This window comes from Papilio machaon, chromosome Z, assembly GCF_912999745.1.
Source record: "Papilio machaon chromosome Z, ilPapMach1.1, whole genome shotgun sequence".
NCBI lineage: Eukaryota > Metazoa > Arthropoda > Insecta > Lepidoptera > Papilionidae > Papilio > Papilio machaon.
In genome coordinates, this window is record NC_060016.1 from 9,220,298 (window position 1) to 9,235,323 (window position 15,026).

The 15,026-nt window shown below is 32.2% G+C and overlaps 2 protein-coding genes across 3 annotated transcripts; one reads left to right on the plus strand and one right to left on the minus strand.

Annotated features, from left to right (window-relative positions):
• Positions 1-235: 235 nt before the first annotated feature.
• On the minus strand, positions 236-5,188 carry LOC106717181 (outer dense fiber protein 2). 2 transcript variants are annotated; one of them, XM_014510914.2, is made up of 10 exons: positions 5,032-5,188; positions 4,393-4,506; positions 3,974-4,048; positions 3,746-3,892; positions 3,355-3,492; positions 2,830-2,940; positions 2,486-2,638; positions 2,076-2,215; positions 1,531-1,780; positions 236-411 (listed from the first exon to the last, which is right to left on the minus strand). In XM_014510914.2, exons 1-10 carry the CDS (start codon positions 5,107-5,109, stop codon positions 244-246), a joined length of 1,374 nt encoding a protein of 457 aa, XP_014366400.2. In that variant the 5' UTR covers positions 5,110-5,188; the 3' UTR covers positions 236-243. The 2 variants fall into 2 exon arrangements, with proteins under 2 accessions (XP_014366400.2, XP_014366401.2); XM_014510915.2 differs by lacking the exon at positions 5,032-5,188 and adding an exon at positions 4,583-4,856.
• Positions 5,189-6,354: 1,166 nt separating this feature from the next.
• LOC106717133 (endoplasmic reticulum mannosyl-oligosaccharide 1,2-alpha-mannosidase) lies at positions 6,355-14,696 on the plus strand. The gene is made up of 12 exons (XM_014510854.2): positions 6,355-6,454; positions 7,143-7,331; positions 8,146-8,277; positions 9,077-9,173; positions 9,463-9,648; positions 9,935-10,083; positions 10,413-10,601; positions 12,163-12,350; positions 12,975-13,083; positions 13,182-13,361; positions 13,682-13,822; positions 14,419-14,696. The coding sequence occupies exons 2-12, from the start codon at positions 7,194-7,196 to the stop codon at positions 14,632-14,634; spliced, it is 1,725 nt and encodes a 574-aa protein (XP_014366340.2). The 5' UTR covers positions 6,355-6,454; positions 7,143-7,193; the 3' UTR covers positions 14,635-14,696.
• Positions 14,697-15,026: the final 330 nt, after the last annotated feature.

The window sequence follows — 15,026 nt, forward strand, 5'->3', positions numbered from 1 at the left end:
TTACCACAGCTTAAAAATAAACGTGCATTTGAAAAACTTTACTAAACTCCTTGTAAATAAAAATAGCAAATTATCAGTATCGAAAATAAGTCTATGTGCAATGTCTTAGTCTTAAACCGTGAAAAATAAAAACACACATGATATGATTTAGTTATTCTTACAAAAAAGAGAAAAATATACCTTAAACGTATAAAATTTATTTTTAAAAGAAAAATTTCAACGCTTTTTATGGCATAAATAAAATCAAGTGGTAATCCTGTTAAGTTCGGAGACTTCGTCATCCTCGGAAAGTATAACAGTGTAACTATTCTTCAGTGACGTCACTTGTGACTGAAGGGCGCGAAGTCGAATCTCAACCAGCTCAAAACTCTCGTGTAGATTATTTATTTGAACCTGCATACGCTGGCGAATCTAAAAAATAGACAAGGTGAAAAAAGTATTCATGTAATAAATTAATCTATTACTAGTAGGAACGTCATTTCTATGGAACTTCACTCGAGAAAGAAAATTGAATTGATAACATAAATTGAAGAATTTTAAACATAATTATAAACACAATTGCTAAAATTATAAATCAGGCCAGAGGGGTAGGCAGAGCCCAGGATCTTCCATTCGGTGTGGTCCTGAGACACCTCACTGGCGTCTTCTACATTTATACATATGTGCATACATGCACGTAAGTTTCGGGTGCTCTAAATACACTCTAAAATAATTGAATCGGTCATTTCAAAAACCTCATAAGTCACAAAATTATAATTTTTCAGAAATCAATAAAAACTGTTTCATACACAAACAAATGAGTTTTGAAGAGCTTCTTTATGGTTAATTTAGTATTCGAGGGGTAAAAAATTAAAATAGCGTATAATCTTTTCGCTTTATTAATAGAAATAATGAAAAAAACCTGATAAACAGTTCTTGACTTATGTTGTTTTAGCGAGAAATAGGTTTAGTGGTATATAATTTAACCAAAAAAATTGTAGTAATCATATTTTTTATTGCTTGTAATTAAGAATTACACTTAAAAATAATCTTATTAATATTTCACATGTATTAATTTGTCATGTTTTAATATCTTTATGGTACATAGTCATATTCTCCATCATTCTCATCTGGACTAAAAATGTTGTTATAAAATGGCATATGCTCTTCCGGAATGCTATCTTGAACTAGTTTTAAATCGTCTATTTTATTTTTATTGATGGGCACTTTCAAATTATAGGCTTTCGTTGATGGAAGTGAAACAGAAGTTGTTATTTTCTTCAATAATGAGAATGAATGTTCAATCAATCGGTATTATTAAAAGAGGAAGGAATGTTTTGACTTAAGTTGTTTTCACCCAGAATACACATCTACCTTTGAAAAACCATTTTCTGTAAAAAAAGCATGTTGGAAAAAATGTTGACTTAAGTGGTTTTTGAAATGACCGATTCAATTGATTTAAATAATTATGAAAGACATCATAATATACTCATATAACTTTTCAGCGAAAGAAAAAACATATATAACCAAAGTCAAATAGAAATACTTTACCTCATCACGTTCCTTTTGACTGGCTCTGGTTTGTGCCCTACTCTGCACCAATTGACGTTCCAATTCAGATATTTGTGTTTGCATGTATCGCCTCATAGATTCGGAGCGTTCTTTGCTGCGTGTTAATGATCTATTATTTTCTTCCTTTAATTCTTCAATCTCCTTTTGTAGCTTTGCACATTCCGCTAATTTCTCATCGTACATACTTTCTTCTTGAAGTAATTTCTCTTCAAGTCTTAGTACATTGCACCTAGAAAAAGGAATTAAATTTACAACATAACATCTTATTTTTTCGGTACCAAGTATACCAACTGTTTATCTAATAATCTAATATCTATTTTACAAATATTTTTAATTTTATACAGGGCCGTATTGACATTAGAGCGCAAGTGGTATAGGGCGTCGATTCTTGAAGCGCCTCTGCACCAGAATCTGGCGGGTGCAAGCATTGGCATTATTACAAGTACATTTAGGGGCCTCAGCTTGGTGCACGCACCCTGGTGCCCAATAAGAGTAAGACGGCTTTATAATCTTACAGCACTTACTTTAATTCATCAACTTGTCGCGTCAAGTCACAAATTTCTTTTTGTTTCTCATCAAGGGATAATCTCATTGCCGTATTTTCTTCTAATATTTTGTATTTTTCAGCTTTTTCTTGATTAAAATTGTTAACCGCAGTAACTAACTAAAACACACATAGAATTCGTTTACACACGTTTAAAATTTGAAATTCCAAAAAAAAATAGTAGTCACTCTTTAGTGCTGTGACTTAAGTTATCTCAATAACGTACATTTAAGAGTAACACGAATTTGCATTTTTTAAAATGCATCTTAATCTTTAGTAAGGAGCCTATAGTTTGACTGCTTATTCCATGTTGACTGGCTAAAATCAATGGCACTTCATTTGTTCGTTTTTCAACTGCTACTTTCAAAATTATTAGACTTTAAGACATACCTTTTCTTTCACTCTGTTTAGTTCGCTAGATAATTGTTGTGTACTGTCCTCAGCCAACCTCTGCATCTGCTTTGCCTCTTGCAATTGCATTTGTGAACCTTTTAGCAGATCAGGCAAAGGTGCAAGTTCGTGTAATTTTTCCTGAAACTGCATCTGAAATAAATTTAGAAAGCGTTTCCTACTAGACAGTTTTGAACTTTTTCAATAGTTTCCATGGATAATAAAAGTATAAAGTTAAAGGAGGTAGACACGGCAGTCGACAGTCTATTATTATTTTGAAGTTAAGAAAAATTTCACTTTCCTTAACTTCACCAAAGTTCTTTTGCCACGTAATAAAGAATTACCTTCATTTTTTGAATTTCAATTTGAATTTGATCAGAGACTTGCTTGTTGTCGAATTCGTATAAGTCTAATTGTCTTTTTAGTTCTTCGACTTGTTGTTGTGCTTGGAGATACTGAAATACAATCTTTATTTATTATACTAACAACCAGACGACTACTTTGTTAAGGGTACGGGTACTGTTGAGAAGTAGTCTCATCCATGTCCTTTTTATAATCAGATTCTTAGCTAAATGTAGAGTTGCAAAAGCGTTTAGCGCTCTTTTACAAACCACGAGCTCGTCCAGGAATTTATTCGCATTTAATATTTATATCTTTTTCCTTCGTAACACAATAACACAATACGTCCGAAACTTTTACGATCATCGCTGGTTGGACAGTGAACTTCCTCGTATATTTCCGTATTTTAAATAAAGATTTCTTTTTGAAATAAAATATTGCTTCAGTGTGAAGAAGTGGCAACATGAGTAAAATTCCTAATTTATGGATGTTTACTTGTATTCGTTTAGTTTAACCTATTTAGTTCCTACCTTTAGCCTATAATCTTGTAATTGTTCAGTCTTTTCGGAGAGTGTGATCCTCATCTCTTCAATTTCGTCTTTAGCATCTCTAATCTGCGTCTTCAGACATGATATTTCTTCATCGGTTATTTTCCGAGGTTCTCTTTCCTGAACAACATTATGAAAATAAAGATGGAGGTAGTGAATAAGTGGTAATTTCGCAGGCATTTGATTTGGCAAATCGGGTACACCAGCAACACTTTCAGCAAAGATAGGTTAAGTAAGGTTAATTCAAAATCCGGTAGTAATCGATACAGTTTTATAGCAACGTAAATGACAATGAATTTTGATTCCCATAAATGTTTCTATGTTCTATTTTGTTAAGATAGTTTAGGAACCAGCAAAAGAAGAAATAAGATACCTTTTTAGTAGTAACCAACGCGGTTGTACAAATATTATTAAGTTTCAATTCTAAATCTTTTAGTTTCGACTCATATTTTTGTCGTTTGAATCTTTCTTCATCAGCAGCATTCTTCGCTCTAATAAGGTCTTCACGTAATTTAGACATCTACAAAATGTTTACTTATATATGAAAATCAATAATTTTGTAACTCTCATAGAAAAATACATGATAATCGTTGTAATGTACCTCTGTATACTTGATAAAATCATTGTCTTGAACCTTGTTAATGTATACAGTATCTTCAATAACATGTTCAGATCCCTTAAAAGCAATAAATATTGAAATCTAATTTAACAAATATTTTTACACCATTTTATTTAAATTCAAACAAATCTGTATCAATTCACCGCTGGACAAAGACTTCTGGACATTGAACGAAGGACCACTCTGTCTCTGAGCTAGTCGCCCAAATGGAAATGGGATCTAAAAGTTTAATGGCAGTTTCTGATGCAACGAATGTATATAATGTCACATGTTAAGAGCATTTCGTTACAAGCTTTTAGACCACTTTTCTACTTGTGCGACTATAGTTGAGTGATTAGCGCTAGGGACGAACTTTCTAATTATACTTAAATTGTCTAACGAATGTATACGTAGATGTTTACTTCATATATTGGCTGACGCTTTGTATTGTGCAGATCTAATCTGTCTCGTTTGATGGCCGCCAATTCCATTTGTATCTCTTTGACCTCCCCTTCCATCGCCCCAAGCTGCTTTTGCTGAAAATTCAAAGGAAAGGTTGAGTAAAGACATGTCTATATAATCGCTGTATAAATAATATAATAGTTATCATACATCGTGTGAAGTCATAGTCGTATCGCTTTAGGCCCTTCGGTCTTTCATACACAAGGAAACGTAAAACCATAATATAGTATGGTTGCGTCGCGAGAATCGCGTTGCGCGCGGTCCGTACACAAAACTTTGAATCGTCGACATGAATGGTCTATTTGTTCAGTACAGGCATAACCACTATATGTCAACGGTATAGATTTGCACCACCGTCTTGCAAACTGCAGCGACTTTTCACTCGATGATCTTGGCAATCAGGTTGCGAGAGACTGTCTTCGACGATGACAGATAGAAATAAATGCTGACTATACGCGCTATGTACGAACACGAACCTCTATGACATTGTATTGTGTAAAGTCGCTTACCGACTATATTCATTGGGTTTCAAAGGTTTACGTTGCCTTGTGTGCGAAGGGGCTAAGTTAAGAAGAATTTTCATAATATTTATAACATACTAATAAGGATGATTCACCACAACCCTGATCATCTTCCGGTTTAACTTTAGCCAAAGGCCAATATTCTGATCGAGGCATGAATTTGGTGCGAGATATTCAAATGCCACGAAATATAATAACTATATATTTTTAGCGAAATATACATACAAATATTAAATTAAAAAATATAGTAACAAATTGCAATGACAGAAAATATTTTACTAAAAAATGTATGTTTTATAGTAATCTTTTGACAGTATAACAATTAATTTTGAAGTCAGCCAGTTGCAACTATTTTTTTTTTGTTACAAACTATAGACCGATATACCTGACACCAGTGACCCAAAGTGAAACTACAAACTGGTATCTTTGAATATGGTGAACTGGACTAGACAACAATAGAACTGGAAAGACAGAAGAAAAGCCTACCATACTCTCTTTCGCCCTCTTCCTTCTTTTCGGTGGTATGCGTAAGGGATTTCCCCAAGCAAAAAAAGAAGTTAGGTTAGTGATCATCCCCATCGCTGATTTCCGCCTTGTCATGGCGGTGGGGCTCTAGTGACCCGCCCATGGTGAAGATTAGACGAACCAGGTGACAGGACTGACCTAAGTGGTGGTGGTCGCTCCAGGTGGAGTCAAAATTTCTTGTCGGTTTCAATACAATTGTACACACATACTACATTTCTTTTCTAGATAACGGTGTAGTTACACCGGTACAAGACAGTTGTCTTGTCTTGTTTTGTTTGTGTCAAATTGAGTAAGTTTTACTATATTCTGGCAAATCTAACCGCGATAGCAGCGCCTCTTTTACCGGCCCAGATAAGCTTGTTGTATAATAGTTGCATTTATGCCCACCTGATCAGGTAACCTTGTCGGTTCATAAGTAAACTTTGTTTACTTGTTTTTTTAATTATTGTTTTTTTCTATTTTTTATGCTGTCAACTGGCAACATCTAATCCGTTTTTATTTTTACGCTTTGGGTTGTACAGGGCGATTCACCATCAATTCTTATGACCTTTATTTTGAGTGCAATAAGGATGATCTTATAAGTTAAATAATCGAGGCCTGGACGAGCTCCCAGTTGACCTATATTTCCAGTTGTAGTGTTGCTGACGTTTGTGTGTGTTACCTGTGCAAATAATAATCACGTTCAATACTGGTGAGGTCGAGGATTGCCGAGCCCCGGCTCGCCCGGTAGCTGGATGACATTTGTACGTCAATACTTGGTACTGTTCATTCGTCTTCGTTTAATAACGTTTATTTCACTGAACCAAAGTGTATTAAAGTGTAAGTTTATTAAAACTAAAAAGTCTAGATTGTGCGTTTCCTTATACTATATTTAATATAAAATAAGAAAAATTTGATTAACTAGAACTTTTCAATTTAAAAACAGTTTTCCATTTATAAAATGCCCAATCCTAATCTTCACATTGATGAACAGTGTGTAAGTATAAAAAGTGTTCTTAATTTATAGAGGTACTTTAATAAACCGATATTTGTGTGAAATAATATAAAAAACTTACTTCAACGAATACAAAATATTTAAGTAAAATTATATTCTTAAGGGTTAAAAATATGTAGGTTAAATAATTGAGATAAAAAAAATTACTTGTAGATTTATATTAATAAGAAAAGTGTTGGTAATCCAGCAGTTTATTTGTTGGGAAAGTAATTGGGTAGTGAGAAATAGCAACAGTTATGTGCATACAATTAAACATATTGAGAAAAATCTTGGAATTGAAGTAAATTTTTGATGGTATCTATGGGCATTTAACAAAAGCTTTAGCATGAATCTAATGGTAAACAAGAATGTTATAAACACATTTTGTTGTAAAAATAGCACAATAATACCATATTGGAATTTTTCCTATATGGTGGGAACAAAGACATTTAACATATACACATGTAGTAGACGGGACATAAGAACCAAATCTTATACTCAAAAAGACATGTCACCAGTTCAGTTTAGGTATATAATCTATATATATATATAGATTACTAAATTTGTATGTCTGTTCTGTTGTGTACACAAAATGTCTGTAAAAGATATTCTAAGTTGCTCTGTCTGTCTGTCTCTCTGTCTGTCTGCATTTAAATATTTTTTTACAAATTCTGTGATAAATCCTTTGCAGATATAAAATGACAGCATTTTAATTTGAAAATAGAAAGTAAAAGAATTAAAAATGAAAGGGCTACCTGTAGACACACATATATATTTCGAAGAGGGCCTCCTAACCACATCTCCTCACATTACAACTGTTGATACATGGAATACTCTAGACTTCATTGATCCAGCTCTATCTCATAGAAAAATTAAAAGAGTAAGATAATCTGAATATCTATTTCATTCACCTTTTTTATAGATAGATAAGTAGTTTCAGTGTGCATAATATTGATTATTCATTCCATTGCATTTTTTAAATACCATTGTAAAACTCCTAAATGTGCCTGTTCGGTTTCATCACTTTTTTATCATGGGGTAACAAAACATCTGTTGATTCTGTTTAAAAACATAAAAATAGAAGTTGCCTGTGTCTCTTATCCCTGTCAGTAAAAAAGTTAAAATATATACTCTTACTATGCCAGTCCTCTAACTATCGTAACTTTAGTTAGCAGACTCTGTGGTGTTTCTTTTTAAATGACTTTAAAATTCTTTATATTGTAGGCACATAGTTTTGTAGTCTACTTAACTATTATTCTGGGTCCAAGTCATAATTATTGTAATTTGTTTCATATTATAAATGCTTGTTTGTATTCGAGAACCTCGTTGTGTTCCTAAAAATATTATTGCAAAGTGAATACTTACCATGTTTGTCAACCCTAGTGAGCATAAAAGACTGGCGTAAAAGATAAAGTGCTTACCTAGTTGTTAGTGCATTTTGTGCTTTAACTACACAATTCAGCTACAATATATTTATAATTATGCATCATAATCTTACCATAGGCTTACTGTCCTGAGTTGTATCCTAATATGTTATAAACAGTGCCTCACTCGCTGGTTGAATTCACTTTCAAATGAGAAAACAGCACTGGCATCAGACATTTTAACTAGTTTTTTTGTTTCATATTAACTCAGATAAACAGTAAGCCAATACTCGAAATGAATAATTGAATAAATTACAAAATTCTTTACAGCGATGGAATCGTCTTTCACGACTGCAACGATCTATTGTATACGTCTTATTAGTGTTGTTAATCACATTAATAGTTGTATATATCGCATCAAAAATGGGAGATCCAGGAACGGAAAATGTAAACCAAGTACTGGTATGTAAATGTTTATTGTAAATTACAATTTGTAATTATTGTGAACCAAGTAAAAAAAAATGTACCAAAAAATTTTACTAATCGTTAAATTATAAGCAACCTGACAGTAGCATTTTGGCTGATAAGCAAACACATTCACCATTTGAGTTAATGAAACATTATAGAACATTATAGATAACCTTATCTGAGCTAATGGTATTGAATTTCCTTATTTACATCCAATACAACAATAATTTTGATAAAGATAAAAGAGTGACTATTTAAGTTGCTAAAACATAATTATAAAGTAAAACAAATGGTTAATTACTAATGCATTTGTCTGATGTCAGCAACAGTGTTGAGACAATCGGCCCTCGGCCATTTCATTCCAGTCCAGTGAGAGTCAACAAATAATACCAGTCCCACTCACTCTGATAAAGGGCCCCCAATTAGCTCGAAATCGGCAACGCATCTGTGATTCCTCTGGTATTGCAGATGTCCGTTGTTGATGAACATCTTGGTGTACCCGCCGGTCGTTTGCCCCCTTCTCTTATAAAAAATGCCGACATCAGACAAATGGGTGAATGTGTAGACATTTAATATAATAGTTCACACACATTTCTATAAAGTGAAATAAAATTGTTAACTCTTTTTTTTAAAGAGGATAAGAGTGATGACAATATGTTTTTTATTTGGTTAGATATATTTTCGAACAAGTTGTTCTTGTTATCACTTTACCGGAATATAGCAATATGTGAATGATATGGGATTTATACATTTCGTTTTTTTATTGCTTATATTCACAAATATCTTGTTTTAGGATCAAAACACTACTCTAGTCAATGCATCAGGCATATTGCAGAGTCACCATAAGCCTGCTATTGATCATGACATCGAAGAACGTCCTACGTTTACGGGTGAATACTCTATTAATATATTTCAAAATGTTTAGCTTATTTTGTTAAAAAACAAACTTGTTAAATTATAATTTTTAATATGTCGGTATCAATTATAAATAAATGGCATATCCTATTTAAATTTTTCACTTTTTAAATTAAATTCTATTTTCCTTTGATATCATTGGAGTACTGTCAGATGTGTTTTTTTAATTACTTCGACATTTTTATATTTCACATAATGTTTACTATTTTGATTCATGTTAATTTTGAATAGAGTTGATCTATTAATAAGCAATTATTATTCCAGGACCGGCTAATGCCCGACAGTATGCCGTGGTTGAGAGCTTCAAGCATGCTTGGAAAGGATACAAGGAGCATGCTTGGGGTCATGACAACTTGAAACCTGTGACTGGAATGGCTTACGATTGGTTTTCACTGGGCCTTACTATTGTCGATGGATTGGATACAGCATACATCATGGGATTGACTGATGGTATGTTTTAAAAAGCACATAATTTGCCATATAAATAATTGGCTAGATTCCTAATTTTTTTTAAGGCAATTTGTTACTTTTAATTTCAATAGACAGGACATTGCCGACTAAATCATAATACTAAACTTGCTACAACTAGGTTGCAAGTGTAATTAGAAAAGTTTTCATGTGTTTATAGTTATTTTGGAATTGTTTGGAATGTCCACTCTATAATTTAATTAGATAAATCTCTTTGGATTTTAATTGTCATAAGATTCACGTGATTAATATTAAAAAAAAAATTCAGAGTATGAAGAAGGCAAGAAGTGGATCAAGACGGAGTTAATATTCACAAAGAACAAGGATGTTAATTTCTTTGAGGTCACCATACGTGTGCTTGGAGCTTTGCTGACTAATTATCATTTCTCTCAAGATGAAATGTTCCTTGATAAAGCGGTAAGTATTATGTAAACATCATTACTTTTTAAATAAAGAAGAATTTATACAGTAATGGATTTAACAGTTTTTTTGCACCATAAATATTAAATATTATGTGTAATGGACGAAATTTGCTATTTTATTAAATAACTAGCTGTTTTGAAATGAAAAAAAAAACGTAATAAGTAACCTATATGTTCTTCCAGACTATGTTCTACATCTGTGCCAAATTTCATCAAGATCCATTTAGCTGTTCCGGAGATACCTTCAAACAAACGTCCATCCATCCATCTAAACATACACATTTATAATATTAATATGATTAAAAATACTACATACCTTCACAGAAAGACTTGGGTGATCGCCTTATGTCAGCTTTCTCATCACCCTCCGGTATACCTTATTCGGATGTGAACCTGGGCACAAGGACGGCTCATGCTCCGGAATGGTCTCATTACAGTACTACAGCAGAAGTAACCACTGTGCAATTGGAGTTTAGAGAACTTTCTAGAGCTACAAATAATCCAGCTTATGAGGTATGAATATTAACATAGCTTACAAAATGTATAAATATATACATAAAGTTGGAAATTTTGATTTTTATAGTAATTTTGTCGCGCAAACATAATATTTATTTGATTTTAATGCTGCGTATTAACAAACATTTAACTAAATAGCAACATTCATCCTTACTTAATATTATAAATGCGAAAGTAACTCTGTCTGTCTGTCTGTCTGTCTGTCTGTCTGTCTGTCTCGCTTTCACGCCAAAACTACAGAACCGATTTAAATGAAATTTGGTACACAGATATTCTAGAGCCTGAGAAAGGACATAGGCTATATTTTAACGCGAAAAAGGGGTTTTAAGGGGTTGAAAGTGGGGGTGAAAGTTTGTATGCAATTATCGTCATTTTTACAGTTACAAGCTTGAAACTTATTTTTGTGGCTGCTAATTTGATATAAATAAATATGAAATTCAACGTTTGAAAAAATGTTACCCTCAAGTGTGCTAAATAAAAATAGGGGATGAAATTTTGTTTGGGAATATTTTAGACATTTGGCGCGGTCCTGGCACACGTCTCTCTATGTTCTTCTACATCCATACATCAAATCATAGCTCGTCGGTTAAGTAAAATAATTAGCCTTAAAAAATTCTATCCGAAGACAGAATTTCACGCGGACGAAGTCGCGGGCACAGCTAGTTATTTATATATGTGTAGTTTTAGATAATAGATATTATATTTAGCTGATATTAAATTTCAAATGAAATAAGAAAACATTCGTGATATAAAAGGAGTTTAGAACTACAATAATCTTAAAATAAGACTGCAAAGCAATTTTATTTATGATATTCAAAGTTAAACTTGGTTTCCATTAGCCGCTACTGAACTAGAAACATTTTTATCTTAAAAAAATAAGAGGGTTGATAAAATATTTTCGTGTTCTACCAGTGAAAGCCCACGTTAACAATGCGAAGTTAAACTGAACGCAAGCGAAATCTTATTTTTAACTGGAAACAAGCTATAAAATTATGTAACTTTTATTTCACTGCTACCTTACGAATATTGTCTATTTTTAACATATATTTTTTTGTTATTTAAATGTTTGCAAGCTTTAGCCATCGCGAATTATTTTCTTTTTGCAATATTGTAGCGTATTTAATAATATTACAAAAGAAAAAATTATTCTGCCACATTCCTTTATCTTTCTAAGAAAAAAATATATGTTTTTTCTCATAATCGAACAAACAGAAAATCTTCTAGTAATTAAAAAATAAAACAAACAGTTATTTAAAAAAAACATTCACACCCACACACATACGCAAGCACACATATACACACAAGTACAATCATACTGTATAAATAAGTACCGATTTAAGACTTAGATTAAGAGAAGGCACTATCTCCTGTAACACAGGTTAGGACTCTGCCTCCTGTGTTGGGGACCTACCACAGGAGGCAGAGTCCTAAGAAATTGTAAAACTTTTGTGGATCAAATTTATTTATAATTATTTTTCTTTAATAATGTCTTTATTTCTTAGTTTATAAGTTACGATGTCTACATTTTCTAGCTTTGTTAAACATTGAGCGCTTACAGGACGCTGTGGCAGCTGTATCAGAGAAGATTCATCAATTGCCGAAGAAACACGGTCTAGTACCGATATTTATAAATCCGAACACCGGCCATTTTCTACCACACGCTACAATAACATTGGGAGCTAGAGGCGATAGTTACTACGAATATTTGCTAAAACAGTGGCTGCAAACTGGCAAGACTATTAACTAGTAAGTTTTTTTTATTACTTTGAACGAGGTGTTAATACCAATTTTGCATATAACGCCATCTATTAGTAACTCATGAAACTTATTAAAAAGAATATTTTATTTTGTATATTGTCTTATCTGAGCCGGTAAGAGAGGCGCTAGTGTCGCGGTTAGTTCTGTCTGAATGTATATAAAACCTACTTACTCAGAGATAATCATATAAAAGAAAAAAACAACGGTCTCGAGATACATGTTTGACATTGGCAGGGGGGCGCTAGTTAGCTGTCATAATTTAGTTAAGCTTACCTGGTTAATGCATCTTTAAAATTATAGTTACAAAATTATTGTTTTATTTAAAACTAGTTTCTACCCGCGACTCCGTCCGCGCGGAATAAAAAATATAAAACGGGGTAAAAATTATCCTATGTCCGTTTCCTGGTTCTAAGCTACCTGCCCACCAATTTTTAGTCAAATCGATTTAGCCGTTCTTGAGTTATAAATAGTGTAACTAACACGACTTTCTTTTATATATATAGATATAAAAATAAAAATAAATCTTAGCCCTCTGAAGATTGTAATTAGATTTACAAACAAAAGAAATTACTCCTCTTTAAATGTAATGATTAATTCTACTAAATTTCTCAGTTTACTGGACGACTATATGACAGCTATAGAGGGTGTTCGGCAATTCTTAGCAAGACGTTCTTCGCCAAATAAGCGATTATTTATAGGAGAACTATCAGCCGGGTCAGAGGTAAAAAAAAACAATATATTTTCGACAAAATATAAAAAATGCTGTTATTTTTATTGCATATGAATTTTTTTTTTCAAATTAAACTATTTCTTTTCCAGTCCTTTAATCCAAAGATGGACCATTTAACTTGTTTCTTGCCGGGAACATTGGCACTAGGACATGCCAACGGTCTGCCAGATTGGCACATGTCTATGGCTGAAGAACTTCTATATACATGCTATCTAACTTATGCTGCACATCCTACATTCTTAGCTCCAGAAATAACACATTTTAATATGGTAAGTGAAAATTTTGAGATAAATTTGAGATCACTTCACAAAATCATTCATCTAACAATTTTTACTAAATCACTGAAAAAAATAAAGTAATTACTTCTGTTGTTTACTTAATTTTAGTATTAGGATTGAAATTAATGTTTTTAAGCAGGTATCTTCAGAACAGATGCTTGGATTTCATTGAAATTTGGCATAAATGTAAAACATAGTCTGAAAGTACACTTAGGCTACTTATTATTTTTTAATTTTATTTTGTTTATTAGACGGAGTCGTGGTCGACAGCTAGTGTTATATATTTATGAAGGTATTATTTTATTTCTCAGGCAAGTGCAACTGATGATATGTATACGAAGTCAGCGGACGCACATAGTCTATTGCGACCCGAGTTTGTCGAAAGCTTGTGGTACATGTATCAATTGACTGGCAACACTACATATCAAGATTGGGGTTGGCAGATATATCAGGTAACATTACTTTATGTTAATCATCACTTAAGTTTAAATTTTTTAATTTTACACTAAATCTTTAGCGAGGATTTTAAAAAAATTGAGTGCGGTAGTTGGAGTTTTTTCATGATTGGTTTAGTAGTTTCAAAGTAAACCTGGGATATATATATCGTGATATAAGATATTTATGTTATTTAAAATTTGTGTAATAAACAAGTTCTGGTAAAATAAAAAAATATTTCTTTTAAATTTCTTTTGTTAGAAAATTTAATTAGAAAAAGCGCCATCTTTTAGGTTGTATCTAAATTGCAGTTGTTATGTGTGTGTTATCTAAAATTGCTATGAGATGGCGCTGTACAATATAAAAACGGATAAAATAATTGTAAAATTTCTTTGTCTATATAAATTAACTAGCTTTTACTCGCGACTTCGTCCGCGCGGAATAAAAAAAATGTACACAAGATAAAAAAGTTCCTATGTCCGTCTCCTAGTTCTAAGCTACCTCCCCATCAATTTTCAGCTAAATCAGTTCGACCGATCTTGAGTTATAAATAGTGTAACTAACACGACTTTCTTTTATATATATAGATTAATGAGAATTCTTTAATTTCCAGGGCTTTGAGAAGTACGCAAGAGTTACTTACGGTTATTCATCTTTGGCCAGCGTGAAATCGGAAAGACCCGCACACAGAGATATGATGGAGTCATTCTTTCTTTCGGAAACACTTAAATATTTATATTTACTCTTCAGTGAGGATAGATATCTCATAGATTTAAATAAATATGTCATCAATTCTGAGGCACATCCGTTGCCCGTACATAAAAGTTAATTCTATACGTCCAAAGTTACGCATTATATACAAAAAAAAAAAGTGAGAGTTATACCAATGAAATAAAGGTATTTTAAATTTTCGAAAAATATCGGTAGTTTTACGTCTTCTAACAATTTAAAAGATGAAACCGAATTATTTAAAATTTATATTGTAAAAAAAACATTGCCCAGTCTTGATGAAACTTTTGGGACGTATGGCAAAAAAATCAATACTCTTGACATTATAAAAAAAATAGTTTTTTTTATCTTTTACGATTTAGACAAAATATTTTGACGAAACGAAGATCGGTTGTTATATTTATTAAAATATGTATTTTTTTTATAGCATATTGTTTTAAAATATTATTTTTATAGTGAATATCAAAATATTTTCGGTTGTAAAACTTAAAT